This window comes from Apodemus sylvaticus, chromosome 17 (assembly GCF_947179515.1).
Source record: "Apodemus sylvaticus chromosome 17, mApoSyl1.1, whole genome shotgun sequence".
Taxonomy (NCBI): domain Eukaryota; kingdom Metazoa; phylum Chordata; class Mammalia; order Rodentia; family Muridae; genus Apodemus; species Apodemus sylvaticus.
Genome location: NC_067488.1, coordinates 49,204,992 through 49,231,315, shown reverse-complemented (window position 1 = coordinate 49,231,315; position 26,324 = coordinate 49,204,992). Strand labels below are relative to the sequence as shown.

General features: G+C 46.7%; 1 protein-coding gene and 1 non-coding gene across 3 annotated transcripts in view; both read left to right on the top strand.

The window, feature by feature from the left end:
• Positions 1-25,085, top strand: part of Enthd1 (ENTH domain containing 1) — a 107,019-nt gene extending 81,934 nt beyond the window's left edge. For both annotated transcript variants that reach the window (XM_052160728.1, XM_052160729.1), the window contains exons 5-6: positions 1,183-1,608; positions 23,895-25,085. In XM_052160728.1, coding sequence (XP_052016688.1) covers positions 1,183-1,608; positions 23,895-24,478 — 1,010 coding nt within the window. In that variant the 3' untranslated portion in view covers positions 24,479-25,085. The remainder of the gene's footprint in view (positions 1-1,182; positions 1,609-23,894) is intronic.
• LOC127668265 (small nucleolar RNA SNORA17) lies at positions 19,425-19,556 on the top strand. The gene has a single exon (XR_007974044.1). It is a non-coding gene; the product is annotated as a small nucleolar RNA SNORA17 (small nucleolar RNA).
• Positions 25,086-26,324: the final 1,239 nt, after the last annotated feature.

Here is a 26,324-nt window from a genome sequence, read left to right as displayed (position 1 = left end):
GCCTCAGTGTTGTCAGGCATCTTTGCTGAGTGACCACACATGAACCATGACTAGCTGCACAGTGGAAGTGAAGCAACTAATAGAAGTTTCTTGAATTTTCTAATTCTGGGTAAATAACAGAAGCTTTTCTCCAGCCTCTGAAAGTTCTGAGGGCCCGTGTGTTCATTCTGACGTATTACATGCTGTACTTTGAAATATATAGAATCACCTAATGGTGAACTCACAGTCAGCACGTCTTTCTCCCTGGAGGAAGTGCCAGGGAATACATGCCCCTCTCACTATATTATGGTTCTAATTTCATCAGTCTCTTAAGAAACAGTTTTCTTTCTTTCTTCCTGGAACTCACTCTGTGGACCAGGCTGGCCTCGAACTCAGAAATCCGCCTGTCTCTGCCTCCCAAATGCTAGGATTAAAGGTGTGTGCCATCACTGCCCAGCTTAAGAAATAATTTTCTTCCTTTGCGTATCCAAGTTATGATGAGACTCTCTGAGAACAGTCCCTCACACAGTGGGCTGAGATCCGGTCTTATCTAGAAAGTCAGTCCAGGCCCCAGATGTGTGGGATCAGGCAGTGGTCGTAACCTAGGTTCACCTGAAATTTTGGTTCCTTACCCTGCTTCAGCTGCTTCTGTTCATGATGCCCGGTCTGTCCCAGGCGCCCATGGTGCTAATGTGTGTATCTACTGACAGAGTGGACAGAAAGTTTACATTGTAGGAACCGTCAGAGCAGCTCTGGAAGAGTGTCCGTTGTCCTCACACAGACAAAAGATTTATTAAAAGGATGCTGCCCTATGAAGTGCTTCAGAATGTGCCTCCTGAGAGAGAGGAAGAGTTTCATAGGAGAGAGTGATGCATATTTTGTCTAGTTTATCTTGTAAAGGATGAAGGTTTGAAGGTACTAAAAATGTAGTGGCTCAGAGGCAGATCAGTGGGTGAAGGGAGAAATACTGAAAGGGAAATTATTTGAAATTTTCTGTGCCTTGTGTTTTAGTTCCCCTGAGAGAAGGAGAGAGAAGGCAGCCTCCAAATGACTAAGGCATCAGTTATAGCTCCAGGGAACTTGAAATAGAACATACCAGCCTAGCAGGAAAACAGAGGACTAAATAGGAAAGATCCTATTTATTAAAATGGATTTTAAATGGAATGTTTCGGTTTTAATTTGGGGCTACTTGCTATTTTACAGAAGCTGTGTCTACTCCCCCAGAAAAAAAACCATCGATGCAGACAAATATGAGTTTAGGCAAGAAATTGGAGAAAGCCATTACAAATACTATCACAGAAGAAAGTCCCCCACAAACTCCTCAGGAAAAGCAGACGGCTGCGAAAAACTTTGAAACGCTGACGCCTTTACAAGCATTGTGGCCATCAGGTAAAGATGAGGTCATCAGCCTGGGTTTGAGGATGTCCAAGTCTGAGTCCATGTTCCACAACCAGTCCTCTGTGGAAACACTCTACGTCTCACCCACATTCAAAACCATTAGCCCACTGAGCAAGACCAGTAAGGACCTCCAGACACCTGCACGGTCCAGCATCTGCCGGATGGAAGATGTGTCCCTCAAGCCTTTAGCCATGCGGGGTGAGTGTACCCCCAAGCAAGCCAATGACGCAGGTGGGAATACTCCTCAGAGACATTCTGTGGTCTCTCACCTTCTGTCCTTGTCCTGTCTCCTCTCACTCTTTGTCAATTCTATTTGAGCACACACACCACGGAAGGACTTCTTGGGTGGTCTTGTGTCTCTTTCATTAAATGAGTCGTAGATAATTCAAGCAAGTACTTGGATCGAGTATATTACCCTCACTTCTAAACAATTTCAGTGAAAACCAAATTAGATGTTATTGGCATTAACCGAGGCTTCCAGTTAGATATATAGGTAACTCATGAAGGGATTGTGTGCAAAAGATGTAGGTCTGTTTTATGTGCACTGGCACATGTGTGCACAACTGTGTATACATTCTTTAAGGCTCTATACTATTTGCGCCCATGGGGCGAGGGACCATGTCCTTTCTCGGTCTTTATATAAACATCAAGGTGCTGGGCATAGCAGGACGGACATACCTGTTATCCCAGCACTCTGGAGCCAAGGAAGAGGACTGAGTTCAAGGTAAGCAGGGCTGTGCAATGAGCCCTTGTGTAAAGCAAAACAGAAGGAAATGGGCTGCGGTATTGATTTAGACCATATGATAGAGGATCAAGTCTGGCTGTTGACTGCCAGCTATTAAATCTTGCATTATGCAATTATGCTTTCTTTTTCAAAGTTAATTGGTAAAAAAAATTGTTTGTTGGTGCATGAATTTTTCAAAAACAAAGTTGTGGTTTTGTTGGTGATTCTGTATGATAATGCTTACCAACTCATATAAATTCAAAGATTTTAACATAAGTCTTTTAAACTGCTTCAAACACAAATTAAAAATGCATATAAACAAAAATATTGACAGCCAGCATGTAAAACTACATATTAATAAAAATGGTGGAAGCAGCATGCAGGGGTTATGATTGACCTTGGTGTAAAGGGCAGTCAAGAATCTCTTTGAAAAAGAGATTTCAAAGATTACTGTATTTAAACCTTTTTGGTATTGACTAAGCTAAAGGTGGTAAACTGAGTCTTAGGGTTGGCAAGATGACTCAACAGGTGGTGATGTGAGTTTGATCCCCAGGACCCCACACATAGGAAGCAGAGCACCTAATACTCCGCTGTTCTCTTCTGACTTTCATGCTCACCAGGCACAAGTGTGTATGCACACACATGGATGGATGGATGGATGGATGGATGGATGGATGGATGGATGGATGGATGGATGGATGGGTGGGTGGACAGATGGGTGGATGGATGGATGGATGGATGGATGGAGGATGGATGGATGGATGGGTGGAAGGATGGATGGGTGGAAGGATGGGTGGACAGATGGGTGGATGGATGGATGGATGGATGGTTGGGTGGATGGATGGATGGGTGGATGGATGGGTGGATGGAAGGACGGATGGATGGATGGATGGGTGGAAGGATGGATGGGTGGAAGGATGGGTGGACAGATGGGTGGATGGATGGATGGATGGATGGTTGGGTGGATGGATGGATGGGTGGATGGATGGGTGGATGGATAGATGGTTGGGTGGATGGATGGATGACAAATAAAGTGTAATTTTAAAAATGAATCTTTGTTTTGTCATCAAATTCACTTTCCTTCTGAGATCGCCTGCAAAGGAAGCCACTTAGCACTATGTTTTGGTGGCCTCTGACTTGACTGTCCTCTGAGAAGCTGCTGTGGTTATAATGAAGCTGGTAGACCACCTAATCCCACCTCTTAGTACCAGTCTAAAGGCTGTGTAACCTGGGAAAATAGAACCAATTAATGAGTCGGACTAAAGTCTTATGCAATAACCAACTTTACTCAGAGCATCGGACAATTTGTACTCTGAGGGTTAAAAAGAATCACATGAGTTCAGTGATTCACAAGGACGAGCTGCATATGGCAAAAGCCATGTTTTTCATAGAGGCATTTAATTGAATAACAACAGCAACCAATAAAAAGTAATCAGAAGTAAACGCGCTCCTGTGTGCTACACCTGGGAGGAGCACGCACAGCATTCCGAGACAGTCCGCGGTCTGAAGAAGCTGCGCTCGTCAGTCGCCCGTCCTGTTTTCTTAGCGTGTTCTCACGAGCACTTGGAATTCGCCTCACAGCTCCACTCCTGGACCATGTTCTGACACACCTCTAATAATATTAAAGCTGAAAAATTGCTAAAAGCTTGTTTCTCAGAAGCCCTCCCCCCAAGAGAGAAAAGCAGTGGTCTGCACCCCAGGGAGAAGAATATTTTGATGAGTCCCTGGTGACCTCAGTCATCCCCCTCCTTGGGTAAGAAGTGGGTCCCCAGCCTCACTGGGCTTTGGAGACAGTTTGAATTTGGGGTTCGAAGTATCTCAAAGCCCAGAGTGACTCAGGGCCAGTGAGGGAACAAGAAGCACAGGGAAGGACTTCTTTAAAGCTGTGTGTTCTCAGCAAGAAAGAAGCTAAGGCTGGGGAGACAGACAGCATCCAGGTGCTCCTCTCTCTTCAGCTGGACCCTGGGACCTGACGGGCTGGACGCTCTAGCTACACTCTAGGAAGGACAGCACTAGAAATATCACTGTCCTTCATGCAGGAAATCCACATAGTCTGGAACACAGTGATTGCCTCAGGCTCCATTTGGTATCTAGAAGACAGACCTTTTTGTGAAAGCTGCTATAATTTTGATGAAAATCTTTCATCAAGTCATTTCTATCTACGTTGCATAAAAGCTCAGTGGAAATTTCAAAGTTGAAAAATAGAGTCCTGAAATTAAGACCGTGAGGATATGCTGCTCCGTGTGGTCTAGCAGGCATGCCCAGCCTTTGACCCTGTCACTAACCTGAAAAGTTTACACTCAAGAACCAAGGCCGAGCCACCAGCAGAGCGGGACTATCTTGGACCCACAGCAATATAATGACACTGAAGCTTGTTAATATTTAAAAGCTTAGGCCTTTCAGCTAGGGCAGTCTCCCAGATACTCTGGCCCAACTAGTCCTGGCACTACACGTCCTGCCTCTCAGCTCCTCTCTGGTCTGTTATAGAATCCCCCATGTCTAGTTTCTTCTCCTAGCATCACTCGCTCTGCCCAGAAGATCCAGCCTCTACTTTCTGACCAGCTATTGGCCCTTAGCTCTTTATGTGAGGAATAATGAATGTATATAAAATATGAGACCAATAATGGGCCATAGAAATAACAATACCAAGATCCTGCCAATATTTAGCTCTCTGCCAGTACAGAATTAACAGCTGAATATACGGAGACACACTTTCATACAATGTACCCAACACACCAGAAAAACTCACAGAAGTCTCATATGTTAAGTAAATTCCTGATGTTTATTGGACTGGGTTCATGCATGTCCTGAGCTGTGTGGCCATGTGCAGCTTAGACCACGTGTCTGAAATCCCTGGCAGAGCAACAGGATCAAGCTTGGTGTACAGAGCATTGCTGGGTGTGACCCGCCAAGCCCTGCCGGAAACCAAAGGAAAGGAAAGCCTTTAGCTTCTGTCCACTTTGTGGGTGACAGTTTGAAGAGTCAGACAAGTTATCTGCCTACAAGGATGAAAGCAGGCTCCAGACGACTGTCACAGAATCAAGAGGCTCTACAAACATATTTTTAAATGCCTGACGTGGAGCTGGAGGGTTGGCTCGGGGCTTAAGAGAATGTGATGCTCTTACAGGACCTAAGGTCAGTTTCCAGCAGCTACATTGGGTACCACACAGCAGCCTGTAGCTCTAGTTTCAAGGGATCCAGTGCTGTCTTTTGGACTCCACAGATACCCTCACTCACATACATAAACACACATGTGTGTGTGTATATGTATATATACATAAATATATGTGTATATATGTATATATATTTAAATTCCAGACATTTGAAGAAACAGGAAAATGTGAACTATAATGAAGACATGGAAGAAGTTTCTAGAAGCTGGGCATGATGACAGAGATACTGTGATTAGCAGACAAGTTCATGAAGCAGCCATTAAAAATGTACTCAAGAACTTATCTGAACGTTGGAGAACACTGGATATACAGCACTCATGAGGCTAGGGAGAGAGGATAGTGAGTTCAAGGCCAGTCTAGACCACATAGCCTTGCAGACACAGCAGGACACTGTCTCAACAAACAACAAAGTGTTGTATTCCTGGACTTTAAGGTGTCGAAATGGGTGCACAGAGAGGACATTCTCAGAAGGCAACACTATGAAAATCAAATGCAAGTAGCAGAGATGGGAACGAATTGAAATGACCAATGCACTGGATGCGTTTAGCAATGGGCTGCAAATGAAGGACGGACAAGTAAATGAATTTGGAGATAAATCAACAGGAATTATCTAACCTGGAAAACGGGAGGTAAATAAGTAGAGGGAGACAACCTGCAGAAGCGTATCGAGCAGTCTGACGCTGGAGGGACAGTGACGGGAGTTCCAGAAAACAAAGCAGAGAGGCCAGCGACATTATGTGAAGAGATCCCGGTGCCAGACACCCAAATTTGTGGCTAGAATAAGCTCTCAGGTTGAAAATGCTCAAACAGAATAAATACAAAGAAAACTATGCCCAAGCACATCATCACTGAACACATGGATCTTACAAGCAAGGTTTAAAAGTAGAGAGAGAAAGAGCTGTGTTCATACGAGAATCACGTGTGGATGCTGGCAGTGTGGAAGATGTCTTAGCTTCTGTCAGGAGCTCTGAGAGACAGCAAGAGGCCAGCTCACAGGTCAGAAGATAAAATCTGTCAGCCAGGAATTCCATATCTAGAAAAAAATTAAATAAATGAGAAAAGTGTTCAAAGACAGAAACTTAACTCATAAGCAAGAAATCTATAAAAACATCTACAAAAATGTGAGGGACATTTTTTACAAATAGGAACCTATACTATAATTTGAATCTACAAAAATGTCTTGGAAATGACAAATATATGAATAAATATAAAATACTGTTTTCCTTCTCATTTAAAAAGCACATGTATGGCTGGAGAGATACATTCCAGGAATCTGAGTGAAGAGCACTGGCTGCTCTTCCAGAAGTCCTGGGTTCAATTCCCAGCAACCACATGGTGGCTCACAACCATCTGTAATGGGATCTGATGCATTCTTCTGGTGTGAATAAAATAAGTAAATCTTTTTAAAAAAGGAAAAGCACATGTAGAAAATATACATGCAAAGCCGGGCGGTGGTGGTGCACGCCTGTAATTCCAGCACTCGGGAGGCAGAGGCAGGCGATTTCTGAGTTCAAGTCCAGCCTGGTCTACAGAGTGAGTTCCAGGACAGCCAGGGCTACACAGAGAAACCCTGTCTCAAAGAGAGAGAGAGAGAGAGAGAGAGAGAGAGAGAGAGAGAGAGAGAGGAGAGAGGGGAGAGAGAGAGAGAATATGCATGCAAAATTATAATTCTGTATTTTTGTGTTTAAAACACAGATAGAAATAATGTAACATCACAACATAAAGAACATGGAGTTCATGAGGTTGCACCATTTAATGAAGTCCACATTTTACACAAAATACTGCAATATTAACCCTAACTCGTGGAAAGGTAAACATGTATTTAATCACACTTTTAAAACAGAGAGCATAAGCTGGCAAGGTGGCCCAGCAGGGGTCTGAAGTTGGTTCCAGCGTCCTTGTCAGGCAGCTCACAGTGCTGGTAATCTTAACTGCAGAAGATCTGACTCACCGCTGGCCTCCATGAGTGCCTGCACCCACGTGCACACACCCACACACGGGCACACTTACACACACATTGTTTAGAATAGTAAGCCTTTTAAAAAGAAAGGGGAAAGTGTGGTTCTGGGTGTGATGTTCAAACCTGTAACTCAGCAGAGGCAGACGCCAAAGGACAGAGAGTTCATGGGTCAGCCTGGGGAATACAGCAAGACCGTATCTTACAAAACTAAGTGCTGGGGCTCTAGCCCAAGGTAGAACACTTGCTGTGGATGCAGAAAGCCCCAGGTTCTATCCCCAAACTACAAAGAAAGAAGAAAGAAAGAGAAAATTAATTTATAATACTAGAGCTATATTTAATACAAAAGAAAGAAAGGGATTGGAGAGATGACTCAGTGGTTAAAAGCACCCTCTGCTCTTCCAGAAGTCCTGAGTTCAGTTTCCAGCAACCACATGGTGGCTCACGGCTATCTGTAATAAGATCTGATGCCTCCTCCTGGCATGCAGGCATATATGAAGGCAGAACACTATATACATAATAAATAAATAAATAAATAAATAAATAAATAAATAAATTTTTTTAAAGAACTAAGAATAAAAATCAAACAAATGGAACAAAATAATGGAGTTTGGATGACTGGCTAGCCAGTAATGTCTGCTGTAGGTGCCCGAGGGCCTGAATTTTATCTCTAGTAATCACACAAAGCTGGGCGTGCCAGGCCCTTACAGTACCAGGCTAGGAAGGTGAGATGGCATCCCCTGGACAAAATGCCTAGTCAGACTAGTGAGTTGGCAAACTCCAAGTTCTACAAAATGTCCTAGCTCAAAACCTCAAGTGAAGAACAATGAAGACATCCTACGCCAGCCTCTGCTCCCCTTGTAAATACACACACACACACACACACACACACACACACATACACACATACACACACATACACACACACATACACACACACACACACACACACACACACGTGCACCCTTATACATGCAAAGATAAAATCTAGCAATACCTTTTAAAAACCTAAACTTGGAAGTATATGTTCTCCAGATACATTAAGTTAGAAAATGATAATGAAATTCTCAGAAAAACTCTAAATGCTTTCCGTGAGACCAAGAAGAAACTTAAGGTTAAATGAGGAAATACTTCCAACAGTGGCTGATCGTAAGAAAGACAGTAAACAGGGAGTGGGGATATAGCTCAGTGGGAGAGCACTTGCTTAGTTTGCTTGAACCCCAGGTATAATCCCCAGCCATGGGGAGGGGTGATAGAGAATCTCCTATAAATACCAACTTCAAAGGATTATAATAGAGTATTACATATCAATGGGTTTAGCTCCTTACTTGGAATGGATAAGCTGGTAAATGACTGAAACTGACCTGAGATGACCTTTGTATTTGTCAAAGGTCATAAATAAATGATAGATGTGTGTGTGTGCATGTGCGCGCGCGTGTGTGTGTGTGGTACCATGTGGAAGGTGTATATTATAATATATGCACATATATCTATGTTAAAGGCATATATATTAAATACACACATACATATGTATTAGGGAAATGCATATATACACAAACATATATACTGAGTATATTTCCAGAAACGTCTTAGAAACAGTGCATCAGCCCTGTGTAGTTTTCCGGTACATTCTAAGGAAGGAGAAGCGTTAGTCTCCCACTGGTGCTTCCTGAGCACTGACAAGGTAATCTACCCCATGGTAAGGTTACCCCATGGTAATCTGCTGCCCAGGTCCGAAAACCAATGCAAGAAAAGTAAGTTAGAGAACAACATAGATTAACATCAGATGAGGAAATTCCTAAGATGTTAGGAATCGCATCCACCAAGCCTGAGGAGAGCCACTCGCCATGACCCAGGGGTTCCTCCAGGGCTGTAGTGTGGGCCTGACATTTGAAAATGAATTGTGCAATCCACCACATTAATAGAATAAGATTTAAAATGATATAATTATCTTGATTCGTGTAGAAAATTGATACAATTCTACATTCAATTATGATTATAAAAAATGTAAGCAAATTAGGAATAAAAAGGAACTTCCCTCAAAGCTGATAACGAGCGTATTTTAAAATTCGGCTGCAGACATAATTAATGATGAAAGAACCAGTGCCGTTCCGACTGCTTCAGAAGGAGGACGCCTGCGTTCCTGTACCGCTTCTATTCAGCAGTGTGTGAGAGGGCCCGGTGCAGCAAGTAGGCCATAAGAGATGGCGTGAATGCTGGAAAGGAAAAGAGAGCATTGCCTTTGTCCAATAACAGCATGATTCTATATGTAGAAAATTCACAACACACCCAAAAGGACATAAGGTCACCATAAAAAAATGAACAACAACCAGGGCCTGCCTGGGCTACAGAACAGGGGTCTATCTCCAAACAAAATGGAAATTATATTACAAGTTAGAATTAAAGGGACCTGAGAGATGGCTTTACAGTTAAACGCTTGCACTGCCCTTGCAGAGGGCCAAAGATTCCTTTCCAGAACCACACTGAGTAGTTCCCAGCTGCCTGTGACTCTAGCTCACATATGGTGTGTGCATGCACACGTGCACGCAGGTGCACGTGTGCATGCACGCCCACAATCTTTTTAAAAATAACAAAAAGCAAAGGAACAGTATTGTTTACATTAGTAGCATTTTAAAAAATCTTGCACTAAGGACTGGAATGTGACCCAGTTGGTAGGATGTAGGAAGCCCTGCGTTCCATCCTGAACCCTGCATAAACCAGCCATGGGGGCACACACCTATAATCCCAACCCTTGGGAGGTGTGGACAGATCAGAAGTTCAAAATCCTTCTCAGCTACTTAGCAGAGGCTATCCTGGGGTACATGAGACCATGTCTCGGAAAAAGTGAAGCAGTCCCGGCACTGAAAACTATGCACTGTTTCTGAGAGCAGCTGAGGCCCTGAGCAAGCGGGCAGTTAGCAACACTGGCCAAGACACTGCTTCTCCGTGTTACTCTGCTGACTCGGTGCAGCCCCAGAAGGCTTTTGTGGGTAGAAGGCATCTTAGACGTCAGCAAGTTGGATCTTACCTGCTTTCCATGGGAAATATAAAGCATGCAAAATAGCCCAAAGCAGAACCGTTCGAGACGCATCAGGAAGCAAGATGCCACAGTGCATGTATTTGGGAGACAGGAACATTGATTTTATAGTGTGAAACTTTCACAGCTGTTGGAGTGCGGGCCCTAGGTGAGGCCCTGGCCGGCAGTCAGGAAGACTGGCTGGGTAGCAACAGAGTTAGTCTGTCCTCCAGTACTGCAGCGGTGCTTAATCTGCCTGCCCCGTTTCTTCCCTGACTCTTAGTTATAATCTATATTTGATTTCTTTAAAAATTCATTTGGACCTTAATTTCTCTTTCCAATTTTGTTAATGGGAGAGAGAGATGGGTAGGTAGATGATGGCTGGAGAGATAGCTAATACATTTATGTGACATTGATGAATCATACACTTACTGCAAATTGTTAAAATGTCTGTTACTAAGTTAGCACTAAATTATGTTTGTGTTGGTTACTACTTTCAAGTTATTGCATCTGTCTATCTGTCTGTCTGTCTATCTATCTATCTGTCTATCTATCTATCATCTATCTATCCTGGATATGTATGTGTGCATGTGCCACAGCTCAATTATGGACGTCAGAGAACAAACTGCAGAATTCTCTTTTTTCACTTTTTTGTGTGAGGCCCAGGGATAGGACCCAGCTGATCGGGCGTGGCAGCAGGTGCCATCCCGCTGAGCCATCTCAACAGCCCAGAGAGCCCTTATAGAAGATTCACTGAATTTGCTAAAGAATGACGGACGGTAGAGTTGTCAGTGCTGGGGAGACTGGAGACTAAACCAAACACCTTAACCCTCACCAGGAGCCCTAAAGAGGGCTCCTAATAGGCTGAAAGCATTCCTGCGGCAGCGCGGGCTCCAGAGCCAGACCGTCTGGGTTTATGATCCCAGTTCCCCTGCCGCTCACAGTTTAGTAACTGGGTGAGGCACCTGGCGTCACTGTGTTAACATACAGTATTAACATACAGTATTAACATACAGTATTAACATACAGTATTAACATGTGCCTCATGTGTGGGACAGATTCATAATGGCTCTGCTACATGGAGTTCACAGAAGCCAAGCCCTCTGTGGGGGACTTGATACTCAGTTGTGCAATCTCTGCTGCTGCTACTCAGATGCACGTATGTTTGGAACTGCACACCCTCAGCCCGCTCCTCAGGAGCTCTCTGTTGGTGTCCTTCTCGTGCCTTCTCAGACAATACACACCTGTCGTAGTTGGGGTTTCTGTTGCTATAATGGAACACCATGACCAAAAGCAACTTGAGAATAAAAGGATTTATTTCATCTTACACTTCCAGGTAACCATCCATCACTGTGGGGAGTCAGGGCAGGAATTCAGAGGCAGGAACTGATGCAGAGGCCATAAAGGAGTGTTTCTTACTGGCTTTGCTTGTCGTGGCTTGCTCGGCCTGCTTTCTTATAGAACCCAGGACCGCCAGCCCAGGGGTGGCACCACCCACAATGGGCTGGGTCCTCCCCCATGGATCACTAATTGAGAAAATACCTTACATCTGGAATTTATGGAGGCATTTCCTCAATAGCAGTCCCCTGCTTTCAGATGACTCTAGTTTGTGTCAAGTTGACATAAAACTGGACCTCACAACACCTTCCTCCCAGAAAAAGGCTTCCCCCTGAGGAAAGTACAGAGAGGTAACTGAGCACAGAGGTTCTGGAAAGCTCCAGCTCATTCCCCCATGAAGCAGCCATTCAGCTGTGGATTGATTACCATTTTTTTCACAAAAAGAACAAATCGCTTTCCAAGCCCTGAACAGCCGGGTTTCTGCCTCTCAGCAGCCTGTGTTCTCTTGTCAGATACTTCTTGTTTCATCCTCTATTGCAGTTCCCTCTTACTGGCATCCACCTGCCCACCCCTACCTCATTCACCCCTGCCCCATTCACCCCTGCCCATTCGCCCCTGCCCCATTCACCCCTGCCCCATTCATCCCTGCCCCATTAGCCCTGGCCCCATTCATCCCTGCCTTCTGAGAGCATCCCAAGCATGTGTCCTTGGGATTTATATGCTCCATAACACCTCCTGTTACTCTTACTAAACAACAGCCACACATAGACTCATCGGGTGCATTCCTCCCGATGAATGTAAGTAGGACCCCTGCCTGCCCTGTGTATGGCTGAGCCCCCAGCATCGGGCACAGAACCCATATACCGCAGGTGTTAGTGTTTCATAAGTCAACTAAAAGCAGCTTAGACAGCAGAAATGGTGCAGGTTCAGGAGAAATAGAGAAGGGGACACTGGTGCACTAAGCCAGAGGGACAGGAGTCCCAGGGGCGGTTAAGCAGTTTGAACTTGAGGGCTGGAGAGATGCTCAGCAGTTGAGAGCCCAGCTACTGTCACCAAGGACCTAAGCTTGGTTCCCAGCACCCATCAGACAGCTTCTAACCACTTAGTAATTCTAATTCAGACTAGAATTCACAGTAATTCTAGTGCAGAGTGACTAAAGACTGCAGAGAAAGAGGTGCCAGGAGGTAGCCAGGGGTTCCAGTGGGGCATTCCCCTGGGAAGTTGGACCTGCATCCAGAACCCAGAAAGAAAGTGCTTTTGTGTAGACAAGAGACTGTTTCCTCCAGTAACTCTATATAGCCTGCTTCCTAAGTCCCAGCCTCAGTTCCTTCTTGCCAGGGGGTGGAGGGATGGGGCAATGGGATGGGAGAATGGGGGTGGGGACACCTGTGATGGCAACTTTGACTGGCAACTTGACAGGATCTAGGATCACCCAGAAGACAGACATCTGGGCTGTGAGGGACTTTGTAGATCCGGTTAATTGAAGTGGAAAGACCCACCCCGCTGTGGGCGCCAGTAATTCATGGGCTCAGGGAGCAGAGCACCAGCGTCCAACTCTCTGCTTCCTGACTAGGCATACAATGCGGCCAGCCACCCTGTGCTCCTGGCACCATGATCTCCACACCACAATGTGCAACTGAACTGTGGCCCAAAGTTAACCCTTCCTCTCTTGAGTTGGTCACAACAGCAATAAAGTAACGGAAGACTGGAAGACTCCTGCAGAACCTGGCGGACAGCTTGGAATGGTAGAGAAATGAAGAGTGCCTTCTGGCAGGAGAAGCTGAGGAAACACTGATCCTGCAGGAGCAGACACCCATCCCTCTGCCTCACAGAGCTCTGTTCTCTAGGAACTGCAGCCTGGCTGCAGGATGAAAGAGAATTCACTCTCACAGGGTCAGGATGAGGCCAGCAGAAGACCGCCTCTGGCCACAGCCTGTGCTGGGGAAGAGAGCGCCTGGCACGCAGCCTGCCTGATTGCTTTTGTGCTGCAGTGGCAGTAAAGGACAGTAACTGCAACCCAGGGCACACAGCCTGGAGACCACAGTGCTCGACATCTGGTCCTTACAGCAAAGGAATGCAAGTTAGCAGATGAGGCAGAAAGCACTGGCGGAGTGTGGGAATGGCAGGGCAGCGGCAGCGGAAGAATTGGTGATGGGAATCTGAGGAGAAAGGAAAGGGTGGATACTGGGGGAAGCACAGAGGGGCTCTGGTGCTGCAGCCTCAGTGGGGCCCCTGTGAACACTGAAGGGTGATGGGAGAGTCAGATGGGAGGGAGAAGTAAAGCAATTTGGGGACCCAGACTTGAGAGCATGGAAGCAACTTGTTCCAGGTGGCTGAAGGTCATAGCCATTATGGAATTCAGGAAATGAGTCTGGATGGACATCTCACCTCCTAAGACTACACTAGGGTGAGAGAGAATGAGGACCCTCTTCTGCCTTTGCAGAGTGTTTATGTGAAGGGCCCTGGTCCAGCATCATTAACTCTTTGGAGTGAAGTAATTGAGCAAATTCAAAAGCTCTTGGGCATGTCTGTCTCAGTGACCTTGTGTAGGTGAAGGCGCTATCTGCACACCTCAGTTCTCTCCTGAATGTCTGCTCCTTCTGACCCTTGGTACTGAAGAGGGACCCCTGCCTCCCTCGGCTTGCTTTTCTTACTATCTGTAGTTCAGACTGCTTACTGTTTTCTGTCATTCTGTTTCCTTATCACCCTAAACAGATGGGGAATAACAGGAATGATGTGGTCACCCCCTGCTCTCAGTCACAGCTGCCTGCAGGATAGTCCTTTTAGAGGTGAACAGCCTGCCATGATGCGGGACGGCAGTGCTGTGTGCTCTGGCCTTGGACTGCTTCTGTCTTTGGTCAATAGTTAGTTCTGTGCAGTTCTTTGCTGGTTCACCTCTGCTGGTGAGATAGCCAAGTGGGCACAGCACACTGTGAACTGTAAAAGCCTTCAGAGCCAGGAGAAAACATTCCCTTTAAAAAAAAAATGAGGAAATGTGGGGCTGAGGAGATGGTTCGGTGGGTAAGAACACCCGCCTGCTGCACAATCGTAAGGACCTGAGTTCAAATCCCTAGCACCTGTGTAAAAAGCCAGGCGTGGCCTCCTTCGGCTGTAATCTCAGCACTGGGGCAGCAGGGACAGGAGGATCTCTGGGGCTGTTCCTGACCTGCCAGCCTAGGCTGATTGGTGAGCTCCAGGTTCAGTGAGAGACCAGGACTCAGAAAATGAGTCAGCGCAACCAAGGACACATGCACACATGCACTAGTGCATGCATGACACACGTAAGCATGTACTTTGGTGCATTTTATATCTTCCCAGAGTTGTGCAGCTGCCCACATTCTAGAGCACTTTACTTGCCTCAGAAAGCCCTGCACTGGAGAGCAGGCTCTTCCCAATCTCTCCCTGGCTGTTGGCCTCTGCCAAACCTCTCTGTGCCTGTATGCTGCCTTTTCTGGACATTTCACAGACACACCACCATCCCCTATGAGGCCCTGCTGTCAGCTCTGTTCTCTCAGCATAGTTTGAGAGTTGCAGCATGCATCAGTCCATCCTTCTTCATGACCAGATAGTATTCCATTATGCAGGTAACAGAACTACTGACCCATTGATAAATTAGAGGGCATTTTAGTTTGTTTCTGCTTTTAAAATCATAAATAAATCCTTTGCAAACATTAATATAAAATGTTACATTTCTTAAGGGGGGAAATGACAGTACTTTAGCTTGTATGTATTGTTCATTTGGAAGTCATTGTACACCATCGGGAACACTGAAAGAGAAAAATTCAGAATTGAAAAAGGAAGCTGTTTGGGCATCAGGGCCTGCTGCTCCAGATAAACACATGCACGGTCACGCAACATTTTAATATCCCTGGAAATGTATATTTTTCATCTTTGTAACATAATTCTAAATGCCATTTAAATTGAAAACTATTATATCTTAATTAGCAAGTCTTCTGCATTTACAGTATAAACGGTTAAAGATAACACATCACCATTTGGAATGAATTCATCAGTGCTGTTTTGGGGCAGCTGACAATTGGCCCATGTGTATCACAGGACCAGCTTCTAAGACACAGTCACTTACTGTATCTTATTGTGATATTCACTACACAGAGAGGATGGATGCTACCAGGGTGCCCACATCGCTTCTGTGGGGAGCCAGAGAAGAGGCAGTGGAGGAGAGCCCCAGGAGCAGATTGAAGGGTGCAATGCAGCTGCAGAGTGTTTGGAAACAAAAGGGAATTGGTGAGCAGCAATTAGCGCTGAGTGGCTTTTCACAGGCGCTGAGCCTGCAGAGAGAGCTGGAGCCCAGCACTGGCTGTCACTCAGTGGTGGTGGCACAAAAGCCACAGGAAGGTGGCCAGAGAAGGACGCGCTGGTTCCTACTTCAGAAATACCTGGAGCCTGGGAAACTCAGCTTTTCTCAGCCCAGCCTTGCTTCCAGTTCATTAGGTTCAGGGAAGGCCTGAGAGCCACACTCAGACGAGTCCCTGGGTGTTGCTGACAGGAACACAAAGTACTGGGACACGGTTCTCAACCTTCCTAATGCTGCGAGCCTTCAATACATGTTGTGTTGACCCCCAACCATAAAATTATTTCATCGCTACTTCATGACTGTAACCTCCCTATTATTGTGACTCATAATGTAAACATCTGGTGTGCAGGATATCCGATATGCAACTTCGAAGGAGTCCCAGCCCACAGTTAAGAGCCACTGTGGGTCTTCGTGGCCTCATGTGTGTGCCCTTGTGTGGGCATAGCTCCTCACTAATGGTCGATCCCTTTATTTCTTTATCCTTGTAGCTCCTTAGAGCTTTTCTCTGAGGGCCTTCTTCCTAAACAGAGCAAGTTCAAATTCTCTGATTTTCTTTTTTTTCTATATCTACCCTCAGCCCCCCTTTAGCCCCCCCCCCGTTCTTTCCCACCCAATTTTGCGTTCTTCCCTACCTACCCCATCAAGGCCTGTCGTGCTGCCCAAATATTCTTAGATGTGTTGTGTGGTGCTCCTGGAACTCTAGTCAGGAGCTAGAAAGCTGACCCTCCCTCCCTGGGCAGGGAGGAGTTGCCATTAGCTCCTAAGCTATCCTTAGGACTTTCTGCCCCACCCCTACCCAGTCTCTGCGCAGCCATTTGGTCTGACTTAGCACAGGTCTGGTCCATGTGGCCGCAGCCCCTGTGAGCTCACGTGTGGAGCTGCCTCGTGATCAGAAGACTCTGTCTCCTTGTAGTCATGCACACTTCTGGCCTTATGCCAAATACTGCTTCTGAAATAGTTTCTTAGTACTCTAGTAAATATGTTTTGGGTCCCAGAATTTCCAAATTTCATTCAAGAACATGTCTTTCTGCCATTGGATGCACGACCTCCTTGCCAGGGAATTACATGCTCCCTGAATGTCAGGAAAGCCGCCATTTCCCCTGGAATGCGCCTCTCATTTGGAAATTATACTAGTAATTCATTTAATTAATATTAGTAAGTCCTTGGATTGGTTACTGCCAGGACATCTTAGGGGGGGAAAAGAGACTTTTTTTTTTCAGCTCATGGTTTCCAAAGATTCAGCCATGGTGGTGAGGAAGGCGCAGAGCAGTGGAGTCCTGTAGAGGAGGCTCGGATCGTGATGGACAGAGCAGCAGTGAGACAAGAAGCAGGCACGGATGACACCCCCCCCCCCAGGACCGCAGCCTAGTGGCCTGCTGCTGCCAGTGAGGCCCCACCTCCAAAAGATATCACCACTACCTAGGGAGCGAGCATTCGGAGTGTGAGGCTGCGAGGACCCTTGAGCTTCCACCCATGACAGCCTTCTTCATTCTGCAGCCACAGCCGTTTCCCCCTGACTTCCACGTACCAACGCCATTGCTAACTCCCACCACAGTAGGAGATTTCCAACTCATGAAATAGGGTTTCTTTCTTTTCTTTTTTTCTTCTGTCATCCCCTTTGGATAAAGATTAACATGTCTGTCAGCCACTCCCATAGATGCTGTGTCCCTTCACTGTCCTGATTACTTTTCTTACTTTTATACCCATAATTTAACATAATTCTGTACAGAGTAGAACTAATTCCAGCACAATGGAGCAGTGGGGGAGTGCAGTGGGAGAGTGCAGCTCACAGAATGTGACATCATGTGATGATGACATCAGAGATACTTGATTCTGAGTCCCACCCCTGCCTCTTTTAACTTTGTGATCTGGGAAAGACTTCTAACACTAAATTCCTTTGCATCATGTTTAAAATGAGGTTATAAAATCTATTCCACATCCAATGATGTATTAGTGTTCTACTGTTATTATGCAATACTGGAGGCGGGATACTTTGTCCATAAGAAAAGGTTTACTTAGCGCAGAGTTTTGAATTTCTAAGAGTATCTGCTCAGCTCTGGTGCAGGTCCCTTGGCAGCATCAGGGATAGCAGAACATGAGAGCGGAAAAACCACATGATAAGAAGCCAGAGAAGGGCTTGGTGGTCGGGCTTGCTCTTTATTACAAGTCGTTTCCACAAGAACTAGCCTAAGTTCTGTAAGAAATTAACAATCCTTCCCATGGGCAGAATCCCCAATGACCTGATTATCTCCTACTAGGGCCAACCCCTTAAATGACCCGCCATCTCTTAAGGCAACATTGGGAAGCATGCTTCTGACACATGAGCCTGTGGAGATAAACCACGTGTAAACCATGGCAAATGCTAAAGAGAGCCAGAAAGCAGTTGTTTAAAAATGAATTCTATAATCCCAGCACTAGGAGGCAGAGGCAGGGAAATCAGAGATTGAGACTGCTCTGATGTACATAGTGAGTTTCAGGACTGCTGGGTTACTTAGAGAAACCATACATACATACCCAAAAAAAAGACCACGTCACCATCATAATAATATAAAAGAATAAGATAAAAATGAGTTCTATCCTCGGGCCTCATGTTGAGACATTCGGTTTTCTTGAATAGCACCCACCCCTGAAACACCCAGAGTTGAGGTCTGAAAACCTGGAGAGAGTAGTTGGTGGGTCTCTGAAGTGAGTGAACAGCGGTGGGGATGAGTGAGCAGAGCCAGCCACATGCTGGCACCCCTCCCCCATGGCTGCAAGCACACTGGAAGCCACACCCTCCTTCTCCTGGCAGCAATAGGCAGACTGCAAGGAGAAGCTAACCTGCCTCAGGAGAAAGCTGATTTGCTGGCATCCGGAGTTCCCATCGCCCAAGCAACTCTTCTCTGGGCCCCTAAGTTGGCACCTCACACTCATTTCCAAAGCTTCTGTCAGCTTTCACCCTGATTTTAACCTTGAGCAAACATGGAATGGGAGACTCCTGGAAAGGCCTCTCACATGGAACACTGTGGAAACACAATGGGGAAATTTTCACTAAGAAGGGAAGAGAAACGACTTTAAAAATGTTTAAGACCCATCCCACACACAAAGAGCTAGGTGGTGGTGGCTCACTCCTTTAATCCTAGCACTTGGCAGGCAGAGGCAGGCAGATCTCTGTGAGTTCGAGGCCAGCCTGGTCTACAGAGTGAGTTCCAGGACAGCCAGGACTATACAGAGAAACCCTGTCTTGAAAAAACCAAAACCAAAACAAGACAAAAAAAAAAAAGTACGATGTGTCTCTGAAACAAGAACAAACAGTTTTGAGAATTTCTGAGAACCACAAAAAAAAAAAAAAAAAGCCTCAATAAAATCCTGCAGAAACAAGAAATTTATCAGAAGGATTGGATACTCAGGCTAACAAAACCTCAAAGAAGCAGGGCAAAGAGAGAGGGGAAACAGGAAGCAAGCGGTGAAGACACTTCCAGGATAAGCTGACCTCAGGGTGGACGGAGAGCGCTGACCCCAGTAATATATGAAAGAGGGCTGGGCCTGCCCCTAGAAGCCTCGCAGGTGAGGCTGCCGTTCAGTTCACATGATGCGTCACATCAGCAGGTGGCAGAGAGGAGGACGCTAGTCTAGGCTCAGTGCTCTGACCTGAGAACGTCTGAATGATTAACACTTTACCATTTCCTGAAAGGGGGGGGGGCCTGAGATGACGGCCAGTCTGCTGCTGTGTAGGCCAGGGGGTTGGGGGACAGACCATGCCCAGGATAACCCCGGCTGGCACCATAGTGCACAGCCCAGCCACTCAGAGTCCCTGAGCACCAGTAAGAAGAGCAAATCAACGGAAGAGAAAGAGAAGGATGTGGGCACAATGAAGAGGCAGAACTGGAGACTCGAGGGTAGTGGGGAGCAGCCTGACGTGAGTAGCCGGTGATGGCCCCTGGGACCATGGTAGGTCCTGGCCTGTGCTGCCACTGGGGTCCATGTCTGGGTCCATGGCCCTGCAACAGCAGGGGTCTGTTCCCACCAAAGGCTGGGCAGATGTCCCTGGCCTGGGCTGCTGCCCAGTAACTTGTTGATAGCTGAGAAACTACAGAACTGGCCTCGCCCCTCACCTGGGCATCATGAGAGAGCCGGCCCTGCCCCTAGCCGGCTACAGTGCTCAGGAGACCAGGAAGTTGCTCATTGTGGAAGCTGCAGGTGAGCCTGCTCCAAGGATACAAGTGTGAGAGAGATGGCCCTACCACTCATCTCCCGTGTGGTGGCATACCCTCCATCTCCCTCGCCCTTCACTACCTGCAGCAGGCAGGAAATGTGGCCCTGGGGTCATGAGAGCAGAAGAACTGGCCCTGCCCCCCACCAGCCACAGCACTTGGGAAAGTGGACTGAGCAGCGCAGAGGCCTCTCATGCCCAGATCCAGGGCTTTGAGTTGAGCCACCGCAACGTCTACTCCATTGATGAACTGCTGGAGTTCATGAAGGGGCCAGTGGATCCTATAGATCTAAAAGTACAGGATCTCCATGACCCAGGGCAACAGCAGGAGCCTCAGTGAGGTTCCAGGACTAGCAGGGTAGCAGAAGTCACAGGCGTCATACCAGACCAATGTGCCAATGCAGTGGACAAAGGGTACACTGTGGGACACACTGTAACACTACAGCTTCCAGGACAATTTTTTTCTGTTGGGGGGAGGTTACAAGGGTGGAGAGCAGGTACAAGGAGAGGGGGAGATGAATGGGACTGGGGTGTGTGCTGTGAAATTCACAAAGAACCAATAAAAAGCTACAACAGAAAGGAAGTCTGGAGAGATGGCTCAGTAGATAAGGTAGATGAGCTTGAGCTCACAGAGCAGCCTGAGCACAGTGGTCAGTCAGCAAGAAGCCCAGTATCACAGTGCAAGCGGGGGGACCCACAGCCAAGAGTGTCCTCTGACCTCCACACGACTGCAGTGGTGCACATGGACGTCACACATGAATGTGTGCACACACACTGAGCACACCAGGATAGCCCAGCTGCTCTAACATGCAAGCCAGAGGTTCAGAGAGACAGAGACAGAGAGAGATAGAGAGAGATAGAGAGAGGGACAGAGACAGAAAGCACAGCTACCCCGGGGGCCAGGAACTCACTGATAGAGGCCTTGAGAAGACATTTGAATCTGAAGGAAATGAGTTGCCTGATTAAAACTCACTTTCGCTTGACCTTAGTCAATGAAAACTGCCCTGCTTCAGTGCGCAGCATTGAGGATTCTAATGTACTGGGGACGAAGAGGAAATGTACTAATACCTCAGAGATGCAGCAGGCTCTGTGCCATGTGCCATGAATAAGAATTAGAACAGCAGGACCAGAGAGGCGGCCCAGAAGTCAAGAGCACCGGCTGCTCTCCCAGAGGACCTGGGTTCGATTCCCAGAACCCTCATGGTGGCACACAACCATCTGTAATTGCAGTTCTAGGGGATCAGTGCTTTCTTCTGACCTCACAGGCATGCATGCAAACACCCATGCACATAAAATGAACATAAACCTTGTTTAAAAGAACAGAATGGCTATGACTTATCATTCACAGGAAATAGGAAGACAGTGGAAGAACAAGAAGACAGTGGAAGACAGCCTTCAAGAGTTAGTGTCCACCGATTGCCACGTTCCTGTGGAGATCTGAGTTTGGATCCACAGAACTCACATAAACCATGTGTGGCAGTGAGCTTTGTAATCCCTGTGCTGGGAGGAAGAGATGGGAAAAGAATCCTCAGAGTCTCACAGGCCAGCTGGTCTGCTGTACTGGGCTGTGATCAGAAGACCCTGCCTCAAACAAGGTGGAAAGGTGGGGACCAGTGCCCTAGATTGCCCTCTGACTTACACACACACACACAGAGAGAGAGAGAGACAGAGACAGAGACAGAGACAAGCAGACAGAGTTTTATTTTAAGTACACAGGAAAAGATTTTCTGTCTAAAATCCTTTACACAAACTGTCGCTAAGCCTGAAGGTAGAACAGCGCTTTCAGACATGAATATTCCGGGGTTTTGCCTCTTGGGCCGCCTTGCTGTGGGCCTGCTGGTGATTACGCTATCCCCAAATGACCGCAAAAGAAGAGAGTAGAAGACAGGGACGCTGGACAGCAGAGAGCCAGCCCAGGTGACGGATGTGGCAGATGACAGCTGCGATCCAGCACAAAGCACGTGAACACACGGGTTCAGTGTGGCAGCGAGGTCTTCCTCACCCACATGCCCACTAGCATGGCACCACCTTCCCAGCCCCAGGACCGAGCGGCTGGATTAGCCTGACCCAGATTCTGAGTGCGGCTGGCCTTGAGCATGCGCAGACCCTGCTTCCCTGTCAACCCTGTGGCCTCACCAGCTGAGAACACTCGTGGCATCCAAAAACAAGTTTTGTGATTGGAACTTTCCCTGAGAACTGGAGATGGGCCTTGAAGAGCTTAGAAGCAAAAAATAGAGAGTGGCCGCCTGCCCTGGCCGGTTTTTTATGAGTTCTCATTTAGTTCAGAGGAGGCATGAATATGTAGTGAGATCTACCAACAAAGCACCCCTCTCCCCTCCCCCCCAGTGCGGAGTGGCAGGCTTCAGCTCTCCCGCTGTGCGCCTGGTGGAGTCAGTCTTTAAAGTAGCAAGTTCAGAGTGAATCGCAGACACCTGAGGGCTAGATTTCACCAATTTGTACCACATATCCAAAAATAAATCTAAGCGTGTATTCCAAGAGGAAAGAAAAAGGTCCTGTGTCCAAAAATGTTTGGGGAACACTTGGGTACTCAGCTTGAGGGCTGGGGTTGTAGCTCAGGGGGTAAAGTGCTCAGGTGGTATGCACGAAGCCCTGGGTTCAAGTCTCAGGCACCACATAAACTAGTGTCGTGACACGCCTCTAACCCTGGCACTTGAGAAACCCGGTCAAGAGGAGCGGGGTCCAAGGTCATCCTCTGCTGCTTAGTGAGTTTGAGGCCAACATTCTATACATGAGACCCAGGAAAAGAAAACAACCTTCTACGTGAAACCCAGTAAAAGATAAAAGAAAACTATAGATTTCTCATCATTTTAAGTGTGCTAGTGGACATTAATTAATTAATTAATTAATTAGTTAATCTAATGGAAGGTATAATATGCAGTGAGAAATCTCACAGAGGCATATTTTATTTGAGTAGGTGTTTAGCCTACACGTATGTATGTGCATATGTGCCTGGTACCCATGGAGGTCAGAAGATGGTGTCAGATGCCCTGGAACTAAAGTCACTGATGGCTGTGAGCCACCATGTGGGTAACGGGAACCAAACCTCGGTCTCTGCAAGAGCAGCAAGCACTGAACCACAGTCTCTCCAGCCCCAGCGTCTGCCCGCTTAAGGAACACACTCAAGATAGTGTGGGAAACCAGAGTGAGGTAGATCGGAGAAAACGTTTGATATGGTTTCTGCCTGAAAGAAAATTAAGTTGTGCTCAAGCCTTTAATTTTTATGAAACAGACTGTGAGTGGTTTTTTCCACGCTGCTCGCAGACCCTTGGTGGGCAGAGCAGTAACGGGGAGCTCCCGCACTCTGCGGGTTGGACTCAGTCTTTATTGTATCTGACCACAGAGGGGGAAAGATGCATGAGACTCACTGGAATTGCTGGAGTTTATTTTGTTATAATAATATCTGTATGGAGAAAAAGATGAAAGACCCCCGTCAGGGCTTTCTCAGCCTTTCTGCTTCAGATGCCGACAGCAAATGCTGTCAGGCGGCGGGGAAGATTTAACACCTTCTTCTCGCGGACAAGGTCTGCAGTAGTGTAAAAATATGCTGGGCAGGGTTTGAAGTCAAGATGAATATTGATCATTCTATTTTAGGTTCATTTCCGTGACATTATTGGCATATAAGACATCTCTAAGTTTGTCTCAGTTTCCTGCTTTGGGTTTTCAGGTTTATGAATTTTTAACTCTTAAAATTCGAACTGGGTTAGGCCTTCCAGGTAGATGTTTGCACAGCACAGTTGTTGTAGCGTATGTAATATACATCTCTCTCTCTATTCTATTTTAGTCTCCACCGCCTCAGAGGCCGCATCTTCCTTCTCGACTCTGTCTATATCATCTCCTGACTCGGCCCATCCAGAGAAGTCAGCCCGACGCTTTACCCCGGTTTTGACCAGTTCTGCCTTCTGGACTCTGCCCCAGCCACAGTCATTTTCTGACCCCTTCACATACAAAAATGAGGCAGTCAGAGTTCGTCACCCTTTTGCGCCCACGGGCACGGCATCTTCAGATGATGAGGATTACCCCAGTCTTCCAGATAACTCCAATCTAGCCATGAAGAAGCCAAGTTACAGCCCCAGCAGTGGCCGGGTAGCATTCTCCTCCCTAACTAGAGCGCACTTCCCCGTGGTGTCCCAGGCAAGCTTTCAGAAAAGCTCAGGCTTACCCAGGGACTCTGAGTCACGTGCCATCCGCACTCTGCTAGCCGAGGTGAAGAGTGCTGTGGTTCGACTCCACGAGGACCTGAGCCTGGTGATCCAGGAGCTTGGGGTCATCAACAGCCACCTGGGCAATCTGAGTGGCAACAGCCCAGCAGTCAGTGAGACCCCGCAGGACCCCCAGTCTCCCAGGGGGAGCCCAGACCCCGTGTAGTCACCTAGCCAGCTTGCTGGAACTCAGTGGTTCCGCTGCCCACAGACCTAGGAGATTCCTGTTGCTGTAGAGACACGAAGACAATGACTTAATTTTTCTTTGTCAAGTTTATTAGCACCGCCTTTCAAACCGACAAAGCCATGTGGGGTTAGATTTCTTTTTTTTTAAGAGAGAGAAGTCACTTTTGATCATTTTAGGTTTAGATATTGGTTCCTTTGAAACCGAAGGGTATTTCTGCCATTCTTTACGTTTCTGAACTTTATCCCTAGTGAGGAAAGCCTTAGTGCAAGTTTTGGGGAGACTTTAAAGCGCAAATAGCTGTTGGAGGGCTTTTGGGTGAGCAAGTGAGCCAGGAGAAACCGGGGTTCCCACCCCCACCCCACCCCAGTGCCCATGCGGAGCTACTAACAGGCTTCTGCCTGATCTCTCCCTCTTTCAAGTTGAAGCCCCCACAAATCAAGGGCCTGAAGTCTCCTCAGCTGCCACAGGGTCAGGAGTGAGGCTGAGGCAGGTAGGATGAGGAGCACACATTTTTTATTTCAATTTCCAGAAAATTCAGATGCGTTTCTTTTTTCTTGTATTTCATAAATAAATTTGATGTTTTCAACTTACTGTATATTTTAAAATTTACTAAAACAGTTTTTCAAACAAAAATGTTATGTTTGCTTTGTAGACAAGAATGACCTTGTTTGAGTATTACAGACCAGCGCTTCCCACCCAGGTACATGCTGGATCCAGTACAGAAGTGTTTGTTTGTTTGTTGTGGTATTGGGATGGAACCAAGAGGCTCACACAGGCCAGGGCAATGCTCCAGGCTAGTGCTCCAGGCCAGTGCTCCACCACATTGCTTAAGGCAGGATCAGCTGTGCCCAGGTGAGCTGGCCTGAGAAAGTCTGCCAATTCTTCCCTTTCTACCTTCTGCCTCACCACAGCAGTGCTGGGTTACAGGAGAGCTCCTCTAACAAGGTAGAGAGAACCAACTTCTGGAAGCTGTCCTTTGACCTCTGCACGCCCCTGGTGGCCTTGTATGTGCCTGCACTCACAGACACAAGTATATGAAGCTTTTAGAAGGGAACAGTGAAAGCGCACATATAAGTCTGCTTCGTAGGACTTCCTTCCTAGGGTAAGGCTTCCTGAAGATAATGTCTTTTTAGGTTCTCTTTTTCCCCCACATTTTTACTTATTTGCACGTGTGTGTGGGGAGGGGGGGTGCACAACACTTGTGAGGGTCAGGGGACAGTTTATAAAATGACAACTTATACTTGATTCTCACGCTGATTGCTCAGCGGTTAAGAGCACTGGCTGCTCTTCCAGAGGTCCTGAGTTCAATTCCCAGCCACCACATGGTGTCTCACAACCATCTGCAGTGGGATCGAATGCCCGCTTCTGCTGTGTCTGAAGACAGTGATAGTGCACTCACATACATACGATAAATCTTTAAAACAAATAAATAAGACTCGATTCTCTCCTTCCACCACATGGGTCCCAGGGATTGAACTGAAGTTGGCAGACTTGGCTGCACAAGTCTCCTTACCCACTGAATCACCTCACTGGCCCTCTTGGAGGTATTTTCAAGTGTATCTTCACTAAGAACAGTAAGCAGATGTTCTTGCTAACAAGTGTAGAGCTCTTGTGGTCACAGTAAGAATAAGTTAACTATAGGACATAGTAACTAGTCCCAGGGCTAGTAAGTCTGCGTCCCGTGAAGTTTTCTCAAAAAAAAAAAAAAATCAAGATATAATAATTCATATGCCACAAATTTTGTCCTTTAAGGGCCACAACTTAACAAGACTAAACAGCTATCACCTACTTCTAGAACATTTTTCTCACAACAAAAGACTGGGGA